The sequence below is a fragment of the Falco cherrug genome, chromosome 4 (assembly GCF_023634085.1).
Source record: "Falco cherrug isolate bFalChe1 chromosome 4, bFalChe1.pri, whole genome shotgun sequence".
Lineage (NCBI taxonomy): Eukaryota > Metazoa > Chordata > Aves > Falconiformes > Falconidae > Falco > Falco cherrug.
In genome coordinates, this window is record NC_073700.1 from 45,700,884 (window position 1) to 45,727,228 (window position 26,345).

The 26,345-nt window shown below is 50.4% G+C and overlaps 1 protein-coding gene and 1 long non-coding RNA gene across 5 annotated transcripts in view; one reads left to right on the forward strand and one right to left on the reverse strand.

The window, feature by feature from the left end:
- The window catches only part of MARCHF2 (membrane associated ring-CH-type finger 2), a 37,784-nt gene that overhangs the window by 4,462 nt on the left and 6,977 nt on the right, over nt 1–26,345 (reverse strand). For all 4 annotated transcript variants that reach the window (XM_055708290.1, XM_055708291.1, XM_055708292.1 and 1 more), the window contains exons 2-4: nt 20,087–20,297; nt 15,515–15,710; nt 1,523–1,732 (exon numbers count right to left, since the gene is read on the reverse strand). In XM_055708290.1, the coding sequence (XP_055564265.1) occupies nt 1,523–1,732; nt 15,515–15,710; nt 20,087–20,262 (582 nt within the window). In that variant the 5' untranslated portion in view covers nt 20,263–20,297. The remainder of the gene's footprint in view (nt 1–1,522; nt 1,733–15,514; nt 15,711–20,086; nt 20,298–26,345) is intronic.
- LOC129735924 (uncharacterized) lies at nt 2,652–7,588 on the forward strand. Its single transcript, XR_008731929.1, has 2 exons — nt 2,652–5,329; nt 6,457–7,588. It is a non-coding gene; the product is annotated as an uncharacterized LOC129735924 (long non-coding RNA).

The window sequence follows — 26,345 nt, forward strand, 5'->3', positions numbered from 1 at the left end:
CTTTCTACAGAAATGACCCTTATGCAGCGGTGGAGACTTCCCCCAGCAGCTCCCTGTGCGCTGCAATTGCTGCCTGTTCTGCAATTGCTGCCTGTTCTGTCAGCAGCACCGATGAAGCGCTCTCGCTGCAGGCATCCCCCCCCCCAGCAAAGGCTGCAGCACCAGCTCACCCTCCCCTAGCACCTGCGTCTGTGTGGGAGAGTTGCAAGGAATGTCCTAACCCCAGGAAAAGCTGTTACTCTAAGGGATCAAAGCATGAGGTGGCAGGGAAACGGGCTGTGGCCCCTCTACTGCCCACAGAGCTGCTAGGTTTTGGGGTCCCGCTGTTTCTCCTCCAGCAACTGCACTTCTTCCCTTCCCAAAGTGGTGCTTCCCAGCAAACAGCTAGAAAAGGGTCTCGGCAAGGCATGAGCACACACCGGGCTTTGAACGGGAGCGCCGAAATGAAGATCCAAACCCAGAAACCCAGCTAGCAACAGAACGTGAAGGAACAGAATGGGAAACAGAGGGAAGTCCCTGACCCAGGACCCCTGGAGAGAGGGGGCCAAGGGACCCCCCCCAAGGGCTCGGGGAGCGGCAGGGCAGGGAGCTGCCCCCCAGCACCACGGCTCCTCCGGGCCCTCAGCTGGGAGCGCTCACAGATGTGCTACACAGCAAATTCCCATTTGCTTTCCTGGACTGGCGCCAAGCTGCAAGCTCCTGGCCGCCTAATTCAGTGTATCCAAAAAGATGCAAAGCGAGGCAGCTGCAGGAAGCTCCTTCCCAGCATAGATCGGTTCAACACCCCACCCAGACAGCGCCCAGTGCAGGTTCCTGCAAATCCCAGTACCTCCAGCTCTGGCCAGGGCAGGCTGGCCACCCAGCCTCGGCTCAGGGCTGGAGTCCAAACACCCAGTATGAGAGACAAGTCAGAGGTCTCCTCAGGGCCAGAGCATTCCTTGCACACGCTCTTCTGGGCTACCGACATCTTAAAAATATCATGTAGTAATTTTAGTTGTGGGCCACAGAGATCCCCCAGCCACCAGTCCGCACCTCCTTCAGGCACCAACACCTGTGCCGGGCAGCGCAAAGCATGGAGGAACATGAGGGCACATTATTTAGGGGTCAAACATTTCCCAGATTTCATATTTCCTGGATTTTATTTTTCCCCTAAACCAGTCAACTACCAAGTTTGTGTTTCTTCTCAAAAAAAAGGGAACGGGCACAAGAGCTGGAGGGCTGCCTGCCCCCAGCACCAGACCCTCCCTCCCAGCCACGCGCAGGTACAGGACACCCCAGGGAACACGGCTCCCGTGTCAGTCTAGAATCCACTGGATCCAGATGGATCGGGAAGTGGTTTCTCATTCTCAGCAACAGCTTGAGCAGCTCCCGTTTGAATATAATTAAATGGATGTTCAAGAGAAAGAGCCCAAGGTTTTCTCACAAGGGGAGGCAGAAACAGCTGGCTGCACTGACACGGTGCAAGCCAGCACTTCCATCTCCCTTTGCAGCGGGAGCAAGGCGCTGGGCAGCAGACACCTACCAGCGTCCAAAGGACGTAGATTGTGAAAAGTGCTATAGTTAGTGCTATAAGTCCAATGGCCTCCAGTCGGCTGTTGAACTGCAAGTGATCCTGGGCTCCACGCAGGCACAGCCAGCCGGAGATCGCCGCCAGGGGAGTAATGAAGAGGAAACACACCATGTCGCAGAAGAGGGTCCTCTTCTCATTGCGGGGACCGGGATCCTTCAGCCACTGCAGGAAGGAAGGGAGAAAGGGCATTAGTTGGCGGCATGCGGAGCACGCAGCGTGCTTAGCAAAACAGGACGTGCTCTCTGCAGCCTGTACGTACCTGGTGCGTGCACTTCACTCTGATAAACCCTCACAAAAATAGAGCTAGAGAGCGTCAAGAATGTTTTTAACAACGAACGAGGGAAAGAGAAGAGAGAGCTGAAGAATTCATGCAGGGAAAGGCAGGAGTAAACACAGGAGCTGCCTGGGCTCTTCGCTGGAGTCGCACGGAGCAGGCAGCAGCTAGCAGAGGGAGGTCAGCTCAGCAAAGCCTGGCTTAGTAAAGATCTGACAGGTCTCGGACTGAGCTTCAACAGAAACTTCTCCAGGACTCCACAGCTGCTGTAGGGGCTATAGGAAACTGGGGCATTGGGGTCTGTGGCCAGCCCAAGCCATAAGGGCAGCTGTCCCAAGTCCACCCCTCCAGTTCCTTTTGGAGAATTGTGGCATTTTAGTGCTGCATTCCCGATTTGCATGAAATCTGAAATGCCCGGGTCCACCTGAGAGACTATGCAAGACAGCTGAGCAGAAGGAGCGCTCTCAAGGGTACGGCACTGTCCTCAGGGCTCAAGTGAGCCACAGCAGTGCTGCTCACCAGGGAGCCCAGCACCCCGCCAGGGCCATCAGCAAGGAATGCAAACACCCACGCACCCAGTATTTTCACCGAGATGATGACAGAGAGGAAAAAAGCCTATTACTTCAGCAACAAAGACTGGAGGGAAAAAAAAAAAGCCAAAAGAAAGCAAGTAACAAGCAGAAAGCCTTGCACCTGCGCAGACAAAGCAGGACAGCAGCCAAGGGCTACAGTCTGGGGCTGGCCCGGCGCAGGAAGGTGACACAAACCCATTTTCTTTTACAGAACAACCCGTGTCCAAACCTGCACCTTTCTCACAGAGAAAGCCCTTGACCATTTCTAAAGAGAAAGCAGCATGACTGTTGGGCGAGGAGAGACGCAGAGCTCGGCGGGCTGGGGGAAGATCCCCTGTTGCTTTCTCCCAGATCTCAGCGGATCACAAGCAACCATGAAGGGACACGGCCCCTCACACAGACACAGCTGCTGAAAGCTCCACCACCTTCAAGACCACAAACTCCCAAAGACCTTTCCACTGCTGGTGGCCATCCACCGGCTCCCACGTTATGGGCAGCAGAGACCTGTGGTAGGCGCAGGACAGAGGTGACTCCGCTGGATTCCTTCCCACCTCCCGGCTTGCCTTCTTGCCTCCCAGGCAGCAAGTGACTCATCACAGTGGGGGTCACTGCACTTTACGTTACCAAGAGGCTTTGCAAGCGTTTCTTTCTTGCTGCTCTCAAAAATGAGCAGGTCGCAGAACAAATGCAGCTCTGTTGCAGGGATGTTTTCCTCAACAGGCAACATTCCCTACTTTTACGAGTCCCAACTTGCATCCACTGTGGGTTCATTTTAGATACTTGACTTCAACAACAGCAATTGTTCTAGTTTTCCTGGTATTATGCTATTTCCAGCTTTTCCTTTCCTTTTTTAGGATAGCAAGCAGCTGTGGTTCCTAGCAATGCCCAGAGTTGTTCTAGCACATTTTTATTGGGAGTTCTGTACGCTTGGCTGCTGGATCCTTCCTTCTTTCCTACACGAGGATGACTGGTCTCATTTAGGATTATTTTTTTTTCCCTCAAAAAAATAAAAAAAGAAATCTGAGAACGTGATTGAAAAAGCACAGTCAGAGCAGGGATGGGAATAACCCCAAGGCAGGCAGGGCCAGGCAGGCTTGTCCTACTGACAGACTCTGCGTAGGTGCCCGTTTTTGAATCGGCAGCACGAAGAGGGACCCACCTGAGAGCCACACACACAGAGCTCCTTCCTTACGGGGGAACCCACAGTTTAAACAGCAATACAGAAGGGGTGGTGGCAGGTATGCAAGCAATTAATGAGACCACACTGGTCAAAACAGAGCACAGGTAACCTGAGGACGTGGCTGGCCAGAAAGACAAGCAGCAAGCGTTGGCCCAGAAGGGGAGCACGGGGGTGCGCACGCATGTTAGCGCAGATTTAACCGTGGAGAGTGTCTAACGTGAGGGATGTACAGCGAGGCACAGCAGAGGGGTGACGAAGGGACGAGAAGCGCAGACAGCTTTTGTTGAAATGGGAAAGAGAAGGGGGAGATGGCAAATGTGGGTGAGGAACAGCAGTGTGGCTGGGCTGGCCAGAGCCATGGTAGCAGAATGCTCTGCAGACACCTCGGATGTGGTGCTGAGCTGGCCAAGAACGGAGGAGGGGGTGCTGCAGCAACAGATAAGAGCCTGACCGGGAATTTCAGCTGGGAGGACTGATAAGCAAGATATTTTAGAGGTGCGACCTGAAGCATCTGAGAGACCCAAACAGAGCAAGAACAAGTGAAGCTAGAGAGCAAGCCAGGAGCTGAAGAGCGCAGACAGATCTGGGCACAGAGGAATGCTCCCAGAACAACAGAGGACAAATTAGAAGCATTTTTAAAGCCATTCTGAGCACAACTTGATGGCCAGACAGCCAGAAGGACATTTTGGAGCAGCCACAACTGTGGTTTGGACAGGAGGAACTGGGAGATGGGAGGCAGACCTACAAATCACCCCTTGTGCGGCTCTGCAGAGGAGATTAGGGGTGATGAGCTGAGTGGGGGAGATAAGGACCACACACGGAGTCCCGAGCAGCCCTAAGAGGAAGCGAGGAAGGTCAGCAACTCATCTACGCAGTAAAGCTTCTCCTACAAACAGTGCGTTGGCAGCTCCATCGTCCGAAGCCCTGGTCATGTGCCTGGCCTTCCCTACTCCAACCAGCACAGAGGTGCCCCAGCTACACAGCAAACGCTGAATTACCCCAGCCGGACTGACCTCCCTCTAGCAGCAATCCCAGAGCACCCACCCCATCCCCTGTAAGAGGACAGCACAGATCACTTTTAACCTTTGTACGATAAGAATCTCACAGACAGAAGGCAAATAGGTATTTTACTGCATCTTATTCTATTTATATTCCTCGTGACCTTTGAAACTCCTTCTTCCTCACTAAGATGGGAGCCAAACATGTAAAGGCAGGAAGCAAATTAATTTCCTTTTGAAGCAGTTGATTTACTTTGCCAATATGTACTGACACAGTAAAAAAAAAAAGAATACAATAAGCCACCCTAAGGGCAGAGGGTTTCTGGCACAGCAGCAGTTAGTGCATATGAGACTTAAAATAAATCTTGCAAACAATCCAAAAAGTGGTCAGTCAGATTAAACAATTTTTGTAGGGAAAACTATCAAGTAAACATGGGAAAGCAACAAAAGCCAAGTCCAAAAACAACCTCTTCCATGCTACAATCATGTGCGAGACTAAAGGGAAAGAGGCAGAGCTGGCTGCTTGCTGCCTACTTCAGCAATGGGCTGGATCCCAGACCGCCCTGCAGGAAACCACCTCTCTCTGCCTGCGTGACCAGAAGTTATTCCAGGTACAACCACATTTCTTTGTCCTCCAGCATGATCCTGAGGCTTTCCCAGATGTCCTTTCTTCTGGGATCAGCAGGGTTGCGGAAGGGAGCTCATTCCTTGGACCCACGGCAGGGCTATGGGATGGTGAGTATCTGCTCTTTGGGTGCTGTGCTGCCCATGAAACTAGGGTGAAGCCCAAGCGATGGAGGGCAGGAAGGAGGCATGCAGAAGAAGACACCAGGACATCATCAGCTCCTCTGGAAGCCAAAAGCAGAGCTCAAAGTATAACAAAGCAGTCTCCCATACAGCCCATCCCAGCACCCGCTGCTCCTCATGTCTGGGAGCTGGACTGCACCCTGCCACTTGGTCCCAAGGGGGAATGAACTGACGAGGGACTGTCCCAGCAGCACTCAGCACCTCGCAGTCTTTCGGGGGGGTTATAAATGGGTGCTTTAGAGTAAGCTGTCATTGACTTTTACAGCTCACCTTGTGTTGCAAAACATACATGGCTGTGAGCTATCAGCCCCTGTTTCATAAAACACATGGCATGCGGCATTCACGTGCTGGTCTACGACAGTCCCATGCCAAGCAGGACCAGCGCAGCACGGTATCAGCACCAGTGGGACCAGCAGCCTCCAGCCAGCATGTGCTCAGGTCTCTCCCAGCCTTACAGCTGGACCACCAGCTCTGGTGAGCACCATTCAGGACCACCATGATCTGCCAATCTCACCAGCTGACCAGGTGTGATGCAAGCCGCAGCAATGACAGGAGTATTCGGCTGCGTAAATCCAGCCGTGTTACAAAACATCCTGTGCTCCTTCTGTCCACCAAACAGCCTGTGGCTGCTCAGGCACCTCTTGATTTTCCTTTTGCTGCTGACCTGGTGCCTGGCTTTGTTAGCCAGAAAGAATAACGTGACCTTAATAACATAGCCCTGTCCCTGCCCCGAGAGACATGCTGAATAAAAAATGCAGCTTCAGAAGAGGGACCATCACGTCCCTTCTCTGGGTGTCCACCAAAACCTCTTTGCAGGCCACCAACTTCCACGGGCAGCCCCAGCAGGATGGTCCTGTTTCCTTTACCAGGGTGGGGAGGGACATTTTCCAGTGGAGTACCCAGAGCCAAGACCCACAAATGCCCCCAGCCCTGCAAGCAGAGCAGTTAAATGCTGTAGAGCAAAGTCACCCCTCCTCATCCTCCTTTCCTCATTGCGCAACCACAGGCCCTCGATGCTCCACAAACCTCAACAAGCTGAATTTCTCCTTGTACAGGCTTGAGAGCCTTCCCGATGCACTTGGCCTGGCTCCAGCCACCGGGAAGCACCGGGCAAGACTCAAGGAGAGCTGCAGAAGCTCTAGAAATGGTGGACAGAAGAGGGACCAACACAAGCAGCACTGCAGGTCACCAGGACGCTTTGCTATACAGCAACAGGTGCTTCCGTGGTTGGTGTCACCACGGGAAATGCCACCCACAAACATGACATCACAGCACTGCCGGCAGCTGCACCTCAGAGAAATCCTACGGGTAGCAGGTCCTCTAGATCTTCAGGACTCAGACGGGGCTGGACAAAGCAGCAAAGAAGGACATGTAAGGAAGAGGCTAGCATGGGCAAGTGCCAAGAGCGCAGGGATCAAGTATTTCCAGCCTTGGCCCCAAAGAGGCCATTCCAGGTTGGCTGAGCAGCGCCAGGGATGCACAGAGAAATACCAAGAGGATCTAGGGTGGGATCTGAGAAGAGCATCTCCAGACAGCAGATGGAAGCGAAGAGAGAAAGAAAGAGAGGAATGAGACTCAGCTAGAGCCAAGAGTAGTTTGTTTTGCACTGACTGAGGAGTCTTGCAGGTTTGCTCCGAGAAAGACAAGCTGGGGAAGAGGGTAGAGGAGCACAGACAAGACACAGAATGGTGCAGTGAGTTCAGCAGAAGAATTCAAGGAAAGCAAAGAAAAAAAGTCTGTCTGCGAGGAAGATAACACTGGAGGAAGGGTGGGGGCCAGTTTATGTCACATCTCAGTTCTCTGAACTGGAGGAGGGGCAGCGATCACTGCACTGGGCGTTGCACCCAGAGGAAAGGTTTCTTTCACTAATAGCATAAGCAGGACTCATGAGATTATCACCATTGCCCCCTGCAAACCTCGCTTTGCTTGTACCAAAGACATCCCAGCAGCCCTCCCCATGACTGCAGAGGTGCAGGAGACTAGGGAGACAGCAGAAAGGCTGCACGTGGCAGACCCACGGGAGACGTCCCATACTCCAGCGTGACCCAAACAGCCAAGCAAACATCTCTGAGATTTTCAAAGGTGCTTTGTTGCGGGTGACAGTTGTGTTCAGAAGTTGTGCTTTCCTTAGAGACAAAAAAAGAATTCACTGACCTAGATAAAATATCCAGTTTAAGGTAACCAAAATATTAGCAGTCAGTGAAAAATAAGGATCTTTTAATCAAAAATGCATAATAAAATAGAAATACAAACAGCAGGAGCAAAAACCTGGCGGTCTCCTGTGCTATATAATACCCTCGGAAGGAGCTGTTTTGCAGAAGGCATAGGGACATGCAGATATTACTGAAGCTGCCATTATTAAATAAAGAATGTTAATGCACGTATTGCAGGAAAGCACCAGCACTGAAGACACGGAAGCAGAATTTTCTTGGGGCTCCATCATAAGAGCTGCTTGTAAGGACAAAAATACAAGAAGAAAAGGGTGAAGCTAAACTACTGCAGTGGTGACTGATTCACAAGAGAAATATTTTTTGGAATTAGCAAGCTGTCTCAAATGAGTTCTGCTTTAGCAAAAGTATTAAACGCTTAGAGAAGCATTACGAACAAGTCATGCGTAATACCCTTTAGCTTGTACCATGTTGGCTTTTGACATTCTGGTCATTTTAGCAAAGCCTTGGCTTCAGCCCCAGAAATTCATGCCCACTCTCCGAGCGGAGTCCTGTAAACCCTGGGTACCTCTCCCTAGGATTTACACCATGTGTGGATGAGAACACATCCTTCCTCTTTGACATGGACCCATGTTTTGCTGGGGTTAAAACAGCTGCTGCTCTGTCACCTGCCCGAGCTGCCAGCCTGGGATGTTTCCCCACAGAGACCTCAGCTGTTAGCACAGACCGGCAGCACCGATTGCCCAACGCCAGGATTGCACCGGGCCGACAGGCAGTGCGGGCCAAAGGAGGTGGGGAACCAAAGCTGACCTGCAGCAAGGGCAGATGGCCTGAGATGGGGGTCTCTGGGGTCAGAGGCGGTGTTTCTCTTAAGCTCATTTAGAAACACCCAGAGGGGACAAAATTAAGAATAGGTTAAAGCTAGGACACTTTAAAAAGCTGTTGATGAATTGAAAAAAAGTGAGAAGGTCAATGCCAGGGGAAAATACACAAAACAAGGCAGCCACGGAAAGAAACCACTTTTGCTAGCAACCTCAGAAAGGGCAAACGGGCTGAAGCAGGCTCGGGTACACAAAATCCAGCCCAGCCCGTACCCCCTCCTCACTTTGTGGGCAGTGGGCTGCAGCCACGGAGAAGACCGGGAGCCGTACCGATGGGCCACCCGTGTTTGTGGCTGTAGAAACACGGCCGCAGCATCACCCTTGGCAATGCTTCTAGAAATACACAGCACACTGGTGCGGTGCCAAATGGCTCAATCCATGCAGTTTTGCCTGAAATCCTAGAGGACAAAGTGGCTTCAGCAGGGAGAGAACTTTAAGGGAAAACAGGTTTGCGACTGATTTAGCTGCAGACCAAAGAAAGAAAGGAGTTTACACTGAAGGGAGAACATAAGAGTGGGGACATTCAGGCTCAATGAGGTGCCTGCAGCACCTACCTGGGTTCTCCACCAGCCAGACTGTGGCAGGTGCCTCCAGACAAGCTGGCCCATCCTAACTTAGGTTTCTAAGGCAGCAGGAATGAATTAATCACAAGAGGCATTTCCTTCTCTCCAGAGACTATAGGACCCTAAAGAACAAAGTCCGGCTGAGGCAAATGTAAGGTGTAAAATGTCAGGGCAAAGAAACCCAACCCTGCCTAGAGGATGGTGTGACCTGGGAGAAAGAGCTGTCTAGACTGAAGCAACGCTTTGTTTCCAAAGGCCTGTGCTCCTTCTACAGTGGCCCTGGACAGCAAAGACACTGATTGTTCCTGAAGATGAATCCTAGGCAGTAACTGTGCGTTTTCTGCATGTAACGATATTGGAACAAAGAAGAAACTACCTGTTCCAGGAAAGCTGTATACACTGCAACTTACGGTTTGAACATATGATCTAAAGATCTACTGCTGAAGTCTTCCAGGTACCACAGAAACGTGTTTTGTACTTTCTGACTGTGCCAGCCATGCTGGGTAGTGTCTTGTGGATTCAGATCACTTCCCTGTAAAAATATGGATGCATGTTAAACTAACACTGGTGTAGGAGAGTCAAGTACCAGGCAACCATCCCTCTCCAAGGCTTGGCCATCCCATTCTCTGCTGGGAACACGCTCCTTGCTCAAGAGCCCCACTCCACAGCCCTCTTGTGCCGGAGACCGCTTCAGGGAACCAAGGAGAAGCCGCTTTGTCCTTTCACAGCACAGCCACCAGCATGGCAGCATCCCACTCCTCTACTTACAGACCCTCCCCAGGCGCCTGGGGCTGCAGTTCAACTCTCCACCTTCACCTGCTGTTCAAAACATCCCAAAAAAAGCGCTCAGCCCATCAACCTCACAGCCTAACAGTTAACAAAAGCCTTTCACGCGTTTTTTTCAGCTTTCACCCAGCTTCTTAGTTAAAAAATAACCAAACTAGGCTGAACTGCAGGAGATATCCTCCCTGCCGGCTCCAGGCTCAGACAAGTCCCCCACTCCCAGTTCAGAGATCAGCCACACTGGCAGCAAACACTGTTACTATTTTTCACATTGAACAGGCCACAACATAAATAAATGGGTGCTTAAAGAAAATAAAAATCCAGTTCTACTTAAAAATGGTCTTTAATCCATACTGAGCAAGGTTGCCGTCTTCCCTCCCTGAAGGAGACTGCAAAATTAAATTACTGTTTGTGAAGCGCTCAGATATCACAGCAATAAGTACCCCAAAGCAGCCCACGGGGACACGAGTAATTTTGACTTGTGAGCGGGGATAGAAAAGCACACAGCCACACAACACAGAGGGATAAACAAAGTTAGCTAGTGAGCATCTTTCCCCTGTGCACTGATCCTGGAAAACACGAGCTGTGACCACAGAAAGACCACACTGTAACGTGGATATCCAAGAGGACCGAAGTAAAAAATAAGACAATTTTGTTGTGGCGTCCCCTGACGTCGAAGAACTTTCTGCAGCTTCCACAGAAGCATTTCAACTTGACCATGGAGCTTCCCAAAACGCCTCCTCTAGCCCGCAGGCAGCTCAGCCTCTCTCCTTCTGAAAGCTTTGCAAGCACACATGGCAGAGCGAGTTTTTCATGGGGCTGGTGGCCCATTCCCGCAGAGATCAGCTGTGCTGACCAGTGACCACCTCTGCTGTGTTGACCAGTGACCACCGCAGCTGTAACAAGCAGCTCTCAGCTTCTCCAGGCTAGAAAGGTCGGACACAGTAGAGCAAACAACAAGAGTCAGCCGCTTTCTCCTGTGAGGACCAACATCAACAGGTAGCGTTGTCACCTAATTCTCTGATGGGTGTCAGTGGCCATGTGACAGCAGGAGAGAGCCAGGATGCCTGGACAGCTTTTTACACTTGGCACAGATCCTTTCATCAACACCACTGCCACAAAGCATGCTCCTGCGCTGCTCCCAGTCCTAGCCTCCATCCCATTTATCCTCCTCCGCTCACCATCACTAATCTCTAATTTGACTTCCCAGTTCTACTTGGTGAACAGCAGATCTTTATTGGAGCTGCTAAAGAGCGCACTCACCCACGAGCATCACTTCCCTCAAGTTTCAAAACGCTCCCCACCACTCCCTGCAACAAAGGAGCAGCAAATTTCTCAGATAAGGCGGCTAAAGGGAAACGTGTCATTTTAAAATGACTAAGCAGCCTCCTTCCTGAGCCCTCGTCTCAGAAACAGATGAACAACTTAGGAATTACACTTGCCAGAAGTATTTGGTGAAGAGTTTTGGCCCAGTCTGGTGTGAGGATGAGATTACAGCAGACTGCAGACGGAGCGTATTAATGGAAAGTGCCGGCAAGCTGGCAAAGCTGTTAACAGCCCTTTCCGAAGGGCTCTGCGCTGAGCGCAGAGCCTCTGCTAACAGCAGGTGCACTGCTGAAAGTGGACAAGTTCCGTAAATCGGCCTCTACGCGAACAAAAAGCCCAAAGAAACCTCACACGGCACAGCACGCTCGCTGTCACCACTCCTGACAGGCACGGATTTCGGTGGGGCAGAAGCTCAGAAGGGTTGTAACAACACCCAAGAAAAAACAAGAAACAACTCCAGGATGTTTTCCCCAGGCTCCAGGCAGGGATCAGGGCATTTTACAGCATGGAAGCAGCACAACAAGAACAGGCGAGTCCTTCCAGCCATTGGGGTCCAGCAGGAGCCCCCCACTCACGATGTGCCAGGCACGCAGTGCCTGTGCCCATCAGCTGAACCGTGCTGTACGGAGCCCTGGCACACCGGCATCGCAGAGCCCTGGCACACCGGCGTGACTGCTCAGCACAGCTTGTACGGGACTCAGGACACTCCATCATGTGGTGGGGAAGTGCTGCTGGCTCCTGGGAAAGAGCAAGAGCAGGCTGCTGCCATGGGATTTATTAAACCAGCCCACAGGCTGCTCCTCAAGCCAGGGAAAAAGCTTGCTGCCAAGGAACTGCAGGCAAGGGAACCGCTCCAGGGCTGTACGATGATGGCGAGCTGTACGTTATTCTGCTCTACAGCAGGGATCACTCTCACGGGTGATCTAACTGGCAATTTTTCCACTAAGTGCTCACCAGCCTCCAAACTCACCAGGCACTAAGGGCACTTCATGCAAGCTGTTCCCCCAGCAGACACAGGAGACACCAGAACAGGGCAGATCATCTTCACTGTGCTCACAGACAGTCCCCAAACATGAGAAGTCACAAATAATTCACACCCCCAAAGCCTTTGACAGCTATCAGTAACGGCTTGAGGGATCTATGCCACAGTGTTTTCAAGAGAGGGATTTTTTGCGTTTGGGGGTCACAATGTTGCCCACCCACCACCTCTCAACACTCACGGATTGCTTGCTGGTCACCATACCCTTACCGGCTCCAGTTCAGAGGAGCTCTTCACAGATTTCAAAAGGAATTAAAATTTGATTGTCCCAGGCTGTTCACTAACGCACCTCAGAGTACAGACAAGAAATCACACAGAAGAGTCAAGCCTTCCCTGCCATGCTGTCCTAGCGAGCTCCTCTTGCCTGCTGGAAGCACAGACGTCAGCCTCAGAGCAGAAGCTCTCCCAGTACCCACTGGTCTTGGAGCTTTCATTCAAGTACACAGTTTTCTAAGCCTGTACTTGTTACGAGGTGCTACAGCATCTGTGAACTACAGCTAAACGCACTTCCACATGTTTGTTTCTGGGCACGAATCCTCTACTAGCTCTTAAGCTAAAACATCCAAAACCTGCACTCAAAATTTTGGCCCGCATAAGACCTAGCAAGCTCGCTGTTACTGGGCTTGCCTCAAAGCCAAGACACAGCCCTCTCCAAATATTTTAAGCCTCAACCAGCCATTTGAGAGTTCTCGGTCAAAGAGCCATTTTACATGTTTTAGCAGCAGGGAGAAAAGCGGCAAGACGCAGCCAGCACTAACCCCTGACGTAATGCTCTTCTACAGATCGCTTTGCTAAATGCACGGTTTGGTTTAGCGCTGCAGCCTGAAGATCTCTCCCATCCGGGGCCATCAAGTCAATGCCAGTCAGTTGTAAATTAAACAATCACAAAACCTGAATACCAATTTTGCAAACCGAAGCTTGAACGTTTCCCCAGTTGAGGGGCTATTTTCGCCTCCGAGGCTTGCTGGGCACCCAAAGGTGACGGGAGTGTGGGAAGGAGAGATGAGGACTGGGGGGAGGAGGGGGCAGGCGTCATTTCCAGAGGAAGGTGGGAAGGGAAAGGAAACGACCTCTAGAACTGATGGGAATGGAAAGAGGTGGGAAAAGCAACTTGGAATTCCAACTGTGACTCAGCGAATCTAAGTGATGGAGCAAGGGGAAGGAGAGAGCAGACAAGAGTAGCGACAGCTACAAACCAGAATTAACCCCTGCCTCCCCACATATACGCTTGTGGTAGCAGGCACTGACAAGCTTCTGATAGCTGGCAGGTTACAGGAGCCTGTTGTTGAGCATCAGCTAAGAGACCCCGTCCTGCAGCCCCGCTGACGACAGCGCAGCAGCAGCAGCACTGCTTTGCATCAGTTTGAAACGCTGTCAACAGGAAAAGTAAGTTTTGAAACAAAACCCAGAGCTACACGCCACAGTTCAAACACAGCCAGGGAGGCACATGATGAAACACCCTGCAGGGACAGGGTGCACGTGGAGAAGGGGAGTATTTGCAGTGGTGGCTCCAGGTGATGCTTTACTGCTTCTCTCACTGCTGATGGCTGCAGGACCAGGGGGGTCCCAAAATTGTTAACTGTAAATCTCCTCGGGCAGGCTGATGCTTCTCTGCAGTTGCACATTGTGTTGAATGAGCACCCAAACCCAACCTAGCAACAAGGTGACACAGGGAAGAGCCCACCCCCAGTTTCACATGGTGTGGCTGCGGTGTGGCAGCAAGGGCTGCAGGACCTTGCTTTGATCTTCCAGGCTGGACCTCAGGTGTGCCCAGCGACACCCTCCTATATGGTCCTGCAGCACCACCAGTCATATCAACATCACCTGCTCACCTGCCAACACAACTCACAGACATTTGGGGAAGGGTCTAGAGCACAAGTCTCATGAGGAGGCAGCTGTGGGAACTGGGGTTGTTTATCCTGGAGAGGAGGCAGCTCAGGGGGACCTTATCGCTCTCTAGAACTACCTGAAAGGAGGTTGTAAGCAGGTGGGGGTCAGTCTCTTCTCCCAGATAACAAGCAACGGGACAAAAGGAAATGGCCTCAAGTTACAGCAGGGGAGGTTCAGATTGCATATTAGGAAAAATTTCTTCACCAAAAGGGTGGTCAAGCACTGGAGCAGGCTGCCCATGCATGTGGAATCACCATCCCTGGAGGTGTTTAAAAAAAACCCACCAAACTCAAACGCTAGATGCCGTGCTTAGGGTCATTGTTTAGTAGTGGACTTGGCAGTCCTGGGTTAACGGCTGGACTCTTGTGATCTCAAAGGTCTTTTCCAACCTAGAAGATGGTTTAATCTGTCTAAGTATAGAATCATTTAACACAAACCATTACAGCCTTTCGTACTGTAGCTCACTGATTTACTTATTCCTCTTTGGGGATGTACATTTGAATTCTGAGGTCAGAAGATGGCCTGGTCCAAGCTGCCCTTGTTCCCCACATGTAAAGGGCATCATTACAGGCAGCTGCTATAAACCCTGGGGGCCAAAGGAAGTCTGAAATGTGATCACAGCAGACTGCCTAAACAGAGGAATGAAGAGAGTTTTGTGATTAAAAAAAAAAACAACAAAAAAACCCCAAGAAAAACTACCACAATCAAAACCAAACCCACGCACCAACCCGAGCCTGGATCGTACCTTCCAGTTCTAGGAGGGTGATGGACCCGTCAGGAGCCTGGTCCCGCTATGGTCAACGCCAAGAGGAACATAAGGGCTGGCTGAGCCATGTCCTGCTTTCTCCTTTCACTGGGGGAACACAGGGCAGTGACAGAGGACCACTGCTCAGCAGGGAGGCTAAAGGCTCTGAAGCACACATCAATATTCGGCAAGGGAGGATGAGTCTTTTATTGACCAGTATCAGCAATCACCACATCTCACTTTTCAGAGCAGAACACGACAAAGAAGTTACAGGCAAGAGAGCTGAACTAATGCAACACTGTGGGATTAGATTAAAACTAACAGAGGGGAGGAAAAAAAAAAAAAAAAAAAAAAAAAAAAGACTACTTCTGAGAGCTTCGTATTTCGGTCAGTCACATGGTGACCTCTGCATTTCCATGCTCAGGCATTAAAGTAGATCTACAAGTGCAATGTTTTCCATAGCCCTACAGCCTGCCACTGGTAGGTAGCACGTGGAGAGTTCACAGGCAGGAGCTACCCCAAACATTGCCACTGCATTTTTGCAACTACGTCACTTGCCTGACAAGAGCCTTGATCTTTCTAAACAAAATTGTTCTTCGTGGGGGCTAAGGTACTGCGAGGAGATGGAGACAGCAAGAACCACAAGGACAGCAGGGCAAATTAGTCATTTTCTCTCAAATGATAAGGAAATAAAAGTGAAGCAGGAAGAAAGCGGTACCTCTGTCAAAGGTCTCGGTCTTCTCTCTACAACAAATTCTGTGTGGCAGAGCTCACAGTAACTTGTGTTGGAGGAGGATAACCATTTTTCCAGGCAGCTCTTGTGCACGGTGCCCAGTGTTCCTGTGCAGTCACACGGGGAAAGCAGTCCCTCCCCATTTCCACCTTCATGACAGATTCGACAGATGGGACCATCACTAAAGAGGCAGACAAACAGAATGAAATCACGGTCAGAACAGGCAGAACGATACAGCCACATTGGAGAATGGGGTCTGAATCCCACCAAGCCCCAGAAGGGCACATGCACAGCAAGCAGCACCTGGCAGAACGTGCCAGGCATGCTGCAAGAGCCCAAAGCAGCAAGAAATCAGCCTCAGGAGAGTGTGGAGGTGCCCAGGAGCACTAGGTCAGTAAAATCTGGAAGTCGTGTTGATGAGCACCACAACACCCGAGAGAAGCTGGCACATCAGCCTCCTGGCCAGCTCAGCTGGCCACACAACGGCCTGCAGCATGTGTATTCCAGTCTCCAGCTCTGCTCCCAGCAGGCAGACGAGCTGACACTGGACCTGAAACCAACCCTGAAGTACTGACGCAAACCCAGAAGCCCAAAGCGAAGCCAGATGATCCACGGTAGCCATGGCATGCCCCCAGCCACCTGGAGCCACTCAAGAAGTTTGCAATCACAGTCACATTTATCAGATCACCTCACCCCTGCTCTGCATCCTGGGTTTAGCAGTAACTGCGTGGGGAACGGTGATATCTAATGACACAACTGCATTGACCCTGGAAGCCCAGCTCTCCAAGGACACAACATATTTCATGGCAAGCAGTCACCCAGGCTACGTTCCTGGCATACAAACCCTCTGCCCATCACGGTGCAGTAACTCGCTCAGCACCCTATCTGCACATCCCCACGCAGAGAACCGTTCCGCAGCATTTGTGCCTTGAACTGGCTGCAGAAATGCCTTGGTGTTTCAGAAACAACCACTTCTCACCCCCGCCTTGGCTAGAAATTTCAACCACAGAATCAAATCTCTTTGATCAGCTCCAGATCTGCTCTCTACAGACCTCACAGAACCAGAGAGACTTATCAAGGAAAGTATCAAACGCTTTCAGAGACGCTTGCAGCCTTCCCCACAGGGGACCTGCACTGCTGATCACACTCAGACCACCCATTTGCTTCCAAGAGGTTCCCTCACACCTCTAACTGTCACCACCGACTGTTAGCACTACTGCTCCAGCATCCAGCAACCGTTAGCTCAGCTGTAGCAGACAATATTCAGTGACAAGCATCCATCACAGCCTAAAGCAGGGGGTTTGTGGATCTACGTAAACTTAGAGCATCCAGTGTCCTCCTATAGCAAAGACTTTCTCTAGCTGCACAAAGAGCCAAGCCCTCTTCACTTGCCTGTTTCGTGTACTATCCCCTAAGTCTTGTCCTGTAGGAGACAAAGTTTTCCACATCCCCCAGATTTACAGACCTCTGTCATAGCCTGCTCAGTCACCTCTTCCACAAGCAGGAGCATCCTAGCCTATTCAGTCATGCCTTAGAAACACATCCACCTTTCTGATCACCATCACCACCCTTCCCTCTACCTCCTGCATTTCTAAAACATCCTTTCAGAGCTGCAGGGACCAGAGCTACAGTTTTCAAGATGTGAGCACACCAGGGATTTTTGCAGTGACTTCTGTTCTTCATTACTTTCCAAAATCTTCATATCTTATTTGCCTTTTGGTCACTGCTGCACATAACCGCCCATTTCCCTCCTCCTGCAAATACATACGTAAATCCCGGACCACTGTTCTTCATCTGCATCACCCCACACTGAACTGCAACCATTATTTCAGCCTGCAGCCATTTCCAATAACATTCAGTTCCCTAAATTCAGACATCTAGTGCCATTTTAGGTCCAAGGACATCCCAGTTGGCATCAAAAGGCATGGGTTTCCCAGAAGCTCTATGCCACGTCCGCCATCCCCATAATGAGGATGCCCTGGGCTCCCTGGGAAACCCGAAATAGCTCTAGACACCAGAGTTTGCTATTCTCAGAAATTCAGTACCCCTCTTCAGTGTTTGCCATGCATTGAGATCATTTAGAAATAAAATGCTGGGCAGCAGAAGCCCCATGCAGGGCTGCCCTCCCTGGACCATGCAAACGAGCCACTCACTAGCATCTCGCTTCTTTCCCACCTTCCAACCAGCCATTCCTTTCACACAACCACCATTCTCTTACATCCATAGTTGCACAGATTTGGGGGTAGGAGGGAGGACAAGAAAGGAACATCTTTATATCCAAACCCCTATTGCATGCCCTCTCCAGGTGAGCTGTATGGGCTATCACCTTTTCCCACATATTGCTGACAGTACAAAAACCAGACTGATCCCTTATCACAGCTCATGCACCACTGCTATTCTGACTTTTAAAAAACTCCGGACTGCAAAAGAAGTTTTTGGGAATTGCAACACAACAGGCAGAACAAGCAACATGCGCTCTTCAAAAGCAGTAGCGCCACTTCCATTAGTTTGCACAACCAGACAAAACAGAAAGCAAGACACGAAAATACAGTGCAAGGAAAAGGAGCGTACAGGGGAAAAACATCGGTGGTACGTGAAGGGAAGAGAAGAGCCAGCAAGAAAGTGTATGTCAGCTCACTAGAATAGAAGCAAGACTCCTCTGCTGGTGTACCACAGGAGATCTCTACCACTTTCAACCCAATGTTTAGCAGGTTTCAACCCAACTGGGCTTTTAAATCATATTCAAGGCTGTGAAGCAACGCACACCCACTGCACCATCCCCTTCTCTCTGCCAGACGTCACTGGTGAACCACTGAACCTTGTTCTCTCCTCATTTTCCTATGCCTTTTATTTAAGGGACGACTTCAGCCGGCACAAGCCCCGCCACAGGAGTCTGGAGAGGTGGTGGTGGAAAATCCATCCTCAGAGATACAGAAAACTGCATCCGACAAAGCTCTCGGCAGTCTGATCCACCTTTGAAGTTGGTCTTGCTCTGAAAGGAGGGTGAACAAGATGTCCTCCAGAATTCCCTTCCAATCTAAATTATTTGATGATTCTGTAACCTCTATTGACATAAATCTCAGCTGTATCAGAACGACAAAATTACAGTCCACTCACACAGCCTTAGCAACAGAGACAGACCAAAAAAAAAAACCAACCCCCAAGCCTCCAGTGCTCTCGTGCATCTGTTATTTCCTAAGAAAAGCATCTGTAAGATATTTCAACCATTCTCTTCCTGTTTGAGGAGTTTCATATTTCCAGTGCATTAATATAACCTTGGCTACCAATAAACAATCCAGAAGGAAAAAATTTGCTGACAGCACAAAAAAAAAAAAAATCTTATCAGACTTCATTTTCCTTCCTTCTTATCCAGAGGGGGAGGGGGCCTGGTCACACTCCCACACCACACACCCTCAAACAGCCTCCAGCAGGCTGTAGAGACCATATCACTGATTCAATCTCCCAGCAGTGTCACCCTCCTCCTGGCTGCGCTTCCCTAAGGGCTGGTGACATGGAAGAGACTGAAACCCACCCGCCACCAAAACGAACAAACTGGTGGCCCCGTGAAGACCCAACAGGATTCCTCAGGTGGGTTTTTTTAACCTGCAATCCCAGGCAGTTTCCTCACCCAATTATTGCACCGCCACAAGTTTTGAGGGGTTGCACAACTTTTTGCCCAGCCTATCTGTTGTCAGAGAGCAAGCCCAGTTCCCCTCACATTTTTATTGACCTGCTCAGGGTTTGCTAGATAAAGCAATTATGTTTGCCTCCATTCTCTTCTAGCTCCCCTGCTTTCCTCCCCCCAGCCTTTTGCAGTTGCCGCTTTCACACTTCATCAACACTTGGTCAAATTCATTGAAAAAACTAACAGCTGTTCACACAGGATTTGAACACAAAATTTGACTGTCTCACTAGCTGGACTGAACAATGCTGCTGTGTGTCCTCTGCTCTGGAAGCTGCTCAAAATACATGATGCGAAGTCACATCAGGAAGAGTCTGAGCAAGTAAAGCTAGCACACGTTCCCCCTAGCAATAGGCGAACACTGCAGTTCCTGCAGCACACACACTCTCCTCTCCCTGGGGCAGCAAACCAACACCTCACCTTTACTCCAGGACCATCCTGGAACACGGGCTGTGCTCTGTTTTCAGCCCCTCCATCATCCCCACGAACAGCACACGCTGCCCTCGCTAGCGTGGCATCCCCCCTTCGCCGCTGCTCAGCAAGGACTTGGCGGAGGCACACAGCCAGAGGCTGCCTGCCCTGTCCCACGCTGGAGTGGCCACAGGCGTGGGGGTTCCAACGAACACGCAAGTCCCAGCCCACCAGCACATCCAACTGGTTCCAACGAACACACAAGTCCCAACCCACCAGCACATCCAACGAGCTCCCGCAAAGACAGTGCAGACCTGGGAAGCATCAGGCTAACAAGGATTCGCGCTCAATATCAGCGTAAAATGGGAGTTTGTCATCCCCCTCTGCCCCTAGAGCCATTAAAAAAAAAACACCAAAGGGGGAAAAAGTCATCACCCCAAGCCCCTTCCCCGGAGCAGCCCTACCTCTGCGCGCCCAGCGCCTTGATGACGGTGGAGAGGAGCCGTCCATCCTTGGCGGTGACCTGCGTGACGTACTGCGGGCGGCCGATGTCAGAGTCTTCCACCGACTTGGAGAGGGCAGCGCTTCCCGGGCAGTCGCACAGGGAGCCGGGGAGGTGGCAGCAGTCACCCGTCGTCATGGCAGCTCCGGGCCGGGCACCGGCACCAAGGTGAGCTGTGGGAATGGCATGGCAGTGAGCACCCAGCACCCTCGGTGGCCTGGCCAGGGCGCAGGACCCCCCTCACCACCCTCCTCCAGCTCTGCTTGGGCTGGCAGCACCCCGGGGCCCCAACAACCGCAGGTTTTGCTAGACTTCTGTCCCCTTTCATAGGCTCTGTGAGGTTGCCTTACCATAAAATTAAGGCTCCAAGTGTCCTACTTACATAATTTAGCGTCAGAATTGCAGATTTGTCTTTCCCAGAGAGAATTCCTGGTACCCGCCCTTTAACCTGATGAAGCCTTTCAAAGCCAACGGGCCAACGCAGAGATGGGGAAGGCAACCAGGAGCCCCACAGGCCCTGGCCACTCTGGTTAGAGCTGTCCTGAAAACTTATGTTCATACCTGCTGTAAAAGCTGCAAAGTTTCACCCAAACACAACACAAACACCACCGCGCATGGCTCAGTGCAGGGGGGCCCTTCTCAGCTGCGTTCAGGCACCTTCTGAGCCCGTTAAAGCCTGTCCACCAACTCAAAAGGCTCCTCTTCACCCCATCTTCGGTGTTCTGATTTTTTAATTTTTTTTACAGGGATGTACATGTGTCCGTTTCCACATCCCGACAGCAAACATGCGGGTATTAACCCCCCAAAAGCATTAAAAACCCTCCCGGAGCTCCACGGAAAGGGCAGCAGGCCAGCTTTCCTCCTTGCCCTTTCAATGATTCAGACCAACCGTGATTTTTCACGACCAGCCACGTGCAACCAGCAAAGCACACCATCACCTTTTCGGCACCTCTGTGATCTACCCAAGGAGAGCACAAGGAACAAGCAGCAAATACATGAATCGGGGAGAAGATGCAGAGAAAAAGCCCAACATGACAAACGAGGAGGTGGCTCAGCTGAGCCACGTGTGACGTCTCTGCCTTTGAGGGAAGGCAGCAGCTCGCCCAAGCTGCCAGCAACAGCCGTGTTCCTCCCTGGGAGGAGATATCTCGATCCCAAAGACAGGCATGCTTTGCAGATTCCTAAAAATCCCATTTTCTCCCATCTTCTTTAGCCCGGTCCCTAAGAGGCAGCTGTGCAGAAATAAAGAGCTAGGGTTACAATTAGTCACCAGCTGAACACCAGCCAACAACATCGGACTGCTGGTAAAGACCGAAATCCTCATGTCTGTAAACAGGAGCGCCTTATGGAAGGCACACACGGCCATCCCTGCGCACCAGTGCTGCTGGGATCATCGCTGGAACGGCCTCTCATCCCAGCGGCTGGATTTCAAGAGAGACACAATCCCATAACAGAAGTTCAAATGAAAGCAATGAAAAGGATAATAGGTCAGAGGCAGGGGGGTGGAAGGTGGTGGTGGGGATGATGGACAAACAAAAATAACCCCCAAACTTACTCAAGCAGAAATATGAAAAGAATTAGGTTTGTTTAATTTAGGGGGCATGGGGGGAATCTTCAATCTCCGTTTCCTGGAGTTAGAAGCAGGCAAACAAACCTTCGCCACTCCCTCCAAGGAAATGCTTTTTTGTTTTGAGATCTCTGTGCACAACAGGAGTCAAACATTCCCATGAAACTCCAGTTTCGTCAGGTTCAGCTAAGCCTAAATCAACCTAAAATAGCTAAAGAAAATAAAGGCTTGCTCCTGGTTGGAGGTTTGGCCAGACTAGAGAGGAAGAAAACAAAGAGCCAAGAAAACAAGAACGTGATCATTGAAGCCTTGAAAACCCTGATTTGGGTAAGCACAAGTGCTCTTTCATGTCTTGGAAATTAAGCAACTCTTACACAACCAAGGGCTTCATCCGTCAGGACAGTTCCCATCACGGTGGATGTGTTCAAGAGGGAGAGAGCACTTCACTGGCATCTCATCACCAGATGCCAGCTTTGGTAGCATCCCCTCAAATTACAGAATATTTTCTAATTTCTAGTAGAAAAGTTTATAACCTCTTTATTAAAGCTGCTCTTGATAATTATCTGCAATCTTTCCACTCGAATGGAAATAAGCTTGAGCTTGTGGGCAGATCAATCCCCATCAAAACAAATGGGAATCTTTCCATCAACTTAAAAATGAACTTAGACTCAGCAGTGCCTTGACTCAGCCTCTCTCTCCACCTGTGCAAAGAGCACACAGGGTTAGAGCCACTTTTCTTATTGCTTTCCCTTTTTTTAATAAGAAAAAAAAAAGGTTACAAGCTCTCCAACTTTAAGGAGCGAAAAGTAAGATGATAAATGCTATTGGAATTACTTAAGTCAGCTGTTTTGCAAGTTAAGGAGTTCTTTCAATTTTAAAAGCCTCTTACTGAACCAGGCATGAGAAGATATATGCTTTTAATAAAAAGGTCTGTTCCGTTTGTTCAGCCAAAATGTTGTTTAAGTCCAGGGGAAAAAAAGTCCATTTTGTGTATTGGAATAAAACTGCCCTCACTCCCTGTGTCCTGGGAGTATTTATACTGAGGCTCTTTGTGCTCCACATCTGAGACACAGGCAGCACCGTGTCCTTGCCCTGGCAGCACTATTCAGGACTGAAACGGAATTGCCACCCTGCCGTCTGTCAGGAAACGCACGGTTTTCTACAAGTTATTTGGCATTTTCTTCTTGGGGTCCATCCCAGGGTGGAACCTGAAGTCACTGCTTTAATATCTGACTCATGCCATTCAGCAGGCACAAAGGAAAAGCCGCAACATTTTCATGGATACAGTTAGTGAGGAAGGAACTGAAATCCAAAGATAACATCTGCAGTGCACTCCAGTTCCAATTTCATACCCAGCTGAACATGAACCGGAGTGTACAGCCAAGCCAGTCCCTTTCCTGGCTCCCTAAAGGCTCAGCTCATCAACACACAGCCTTCCTTCACAACTGTCAACAGCTCATCGAACCAAACCCCGACGTCCATAGAATCACAGAATTGTTTAGGAAAAAACCTTTAGGATCATCGAGCCCAACCATTAAGCTGGCACCACCAAGCCCAGCGCTAAACCACGTCCCTAAGCACCACATCTGCACCTCGCCTAAACGTCTCCAGGGATGGTGGGTGACTCAACTGTGTCCCTGGGCACCCCGTTCCGGTGCTTGACAACCCTTTTGGTGAAGGAATTTTTCCTACCATCCAATCTAAACCTCCCCGGCACACATTGAGGTCATTTCTTCTTCTATTGCTCATTACTTGGGAGAAGAGACCGACCCCCACCTCGCTACACCCTCCTTTTAGATAATTGCAGAGAGCGATCTGATGTCCCCTGAGCCCCCTCCTCTCCAGGCTGAACACCCCCCGGTCCCTCAGCTGCTCCCCACAGGACTTGCTCTCTACACCCTTCACCAGCTTTGTTTACAGCAGAAACACCAAAAATGCAGTGGGAATCAAGACCCAAACAGTTGGTTTGCACCAAACGCTGTTGCTGGGGTTTTTTCCTGGGCAGCTGTGATTTCTGAGCTCATTCCTTAGGGATGCATGTCTTGTTCTCATTTAAAAAGAAAAAAAAGTCTGAGACATTAGGTTTATTATCAATATTCCCTCTGCTGCCACAGTTAGACGTGAGCAAATAAATCAGAAGTCTCTTCTCAGCAACATTTTGTATCCTCAGCTTCTGAGCAGATCCAGGATATAAAGGGCTGAGTTTGCAGAGATTACTCAAATTGAAGAAAAACAAACCCTGTTTGTGGAAAGCTGGCTCAGAAAAGCGAGTTATGCACCAGGACTCCAAAACTCAAACACGTGCAGTGAGGTGAGCCGGTTCCTCAAATTGCAGCTAGTGTTCCAAGGCTGAGACCACGGTGCTGGCGCGTGCAGGATCCCACCTGCTACACTGCTTGTGCAAACCACACCAGCAAAACATCCTCCTTGTCAGTCTTCAGGCATCACAAGGAGATGGGTGATCCAGTTTGTATCATCCAAAGGGCCACAGGGGTTTCAAACTCCCTCAAATGACCGAACAGCTCAAGGCTGCAGAGATCAGGACGGAGAGCAGTGGTCCAGCCTGAAGACATGCCCAGCAGCGACACGCAGAAGACAAGGAGCCGAAGGGTCCCCCCAGCTCTGCTCTGCACCCACAGCCGGTTAAGACAGTTATTTCTCCCAGGTAGGGAAGCCACAGCAAGCCAGATGACTACCTTGATCAAAGCCACAAGGGAAAAGCCACAGTCAAGAGAAAAAAACAGCCACAGGGGAATCGTTAGGTGGAGGTCACGGCCATCGGCACGATAAGCATCTCAACCTGGAGCAATTCTGAGGCTCTGATAGAATCCAGAGCAAACTGGACTTCACCAGCTCCACCTTCTTCAGATGTAGCTCATCTACACCAGCTTCTGTACAGATCAGCCTCCCTGGAACGTCCCCACCAAGAACACAAATGACCTCCTGGCAAGGCCGCCAGTGCCTAATTCCACTCCTCTCGTGGAGCGGCCCATTTCCCTGACCGAGACCTGGCACCTCGCTACAGTGCCACCAGCAAATAACCGAGCTGTGTAGCCGACATAACCCACCCGTTCTTCTTTGAACTTTAGCTAGCAGCCCACTCACAACCTGCAGGTCGCCAAAGCTCCGACGCTGCGCACGCAAGCGGACGTTTAACCCCCAGGTGCAAGGCTACCCAGCCTGCTTTCCAAATCCACGGGAATGCAGGCACCGAGTTTTCCAATCATATGATCCTCCAGATGTCATCGGCGAACTGAAGGTTTTCAGTTGCTACAGGGCATTTCCAAACATCAATGCTTTCCTTTTCACCACGAAAGCTGGATTTCCCAAATCCTGGGGGCTCTCAGATCATCTGAGCACAACCTTCTCGAGGGAGACAAGTACCATGAGTTGCCTCCTCCACCACATCTAAGCACCTGCCCCCACACACCCCGCCTCATCCAGCTCACACGCATCTTTCCAGGGCACAAATCCAACCCCAGGCCTGTAACATGTCATTCAGCATCCAGTTCTGCCTACTGCAGACAACTGGTTAACCAGTTAACCTGTAGTACCTGTGCAACTGGCAGGGACCCCCCTCCTGTACATCACGGTGGGCAAGCTCTGGCCTCCAGACCCTTGCACCCACAGTGATTACACACCCTGAGATACTCCCACCAGAGATATGCACGGGTGGGATATGATGAGTGGCCTGAAGTGCTCCATGCTACTGTTAAAAGGTTGCATAATACTTTAATAAACAAAAAAAAAACCCCAAAGAAAACCCAACAGAAACAAACACCCAACCCCCAAACCAAAAAAAAAAACAAACAACCCAAGAACTGGTCCCACACTGCTGCAGGGCTTTGTTTTTCAGTTTTGTTTGTTTTAAACATACTTTCTGCTCAGGGTTGAAGACCGCAGCCTCATTTTATTCTTTTTTAAAAAGTACACTATTTTGTACATCAGCTATCTGCCTGCAAAAGTTACCCTGCAGGTCTGCTGCTCAACACCCTAAAAGTACACGAAAAGCAACAGATCTGCCCACACTTGGTTCAGCAGCTGCAGATAGCTCCAAAGCTTCCCAAGATGTGCCCTCAGGCCCAGATGGGGGAATTTTGCTCTGAGACCTCACTGCAACTCTCCCATCACCCACGATTTCAGAAGAAATCTATGCATCATGTGCTTGGGAGTCATCGGAACACAAGAGCCCTATGCATCAGGGTGCAACCAGCCCTGTCCAGGGAGGAGAGAGAGACAGCAGTTAATGACACATACCCCAACACCCCGAATAAGATCTGATGCCACACAACAGCTTTGAAAGCTTTTGGAAATTTGGTAGATAACACATAGGACAGGGTTTCACTCCCCAGGAGCTTCTCCATTGCCTGCCCTGCCTGCAACATTTGGCTGACGGTGGCAGCTAAAGGAGATGCTGTAAAAACTTCAGCATCAACTCGCTCTTCAGAGCATCTCAGCAAAGCAACACAGTGAGTCACTCATGGGACAGACGACCTTAGGCTCAAAAGAAACCAAGCCCCAAAAAGCAAGGGGGAAATAAATAAATAAATTTTAAAAAAACCAACAAAATCAAGCAATACCCCAGGAGCACGAGGAACCTCCCTCCTCCTACACTTTTACCAGCAAAACACATCGGCTGAGGTACTGGGAAGCA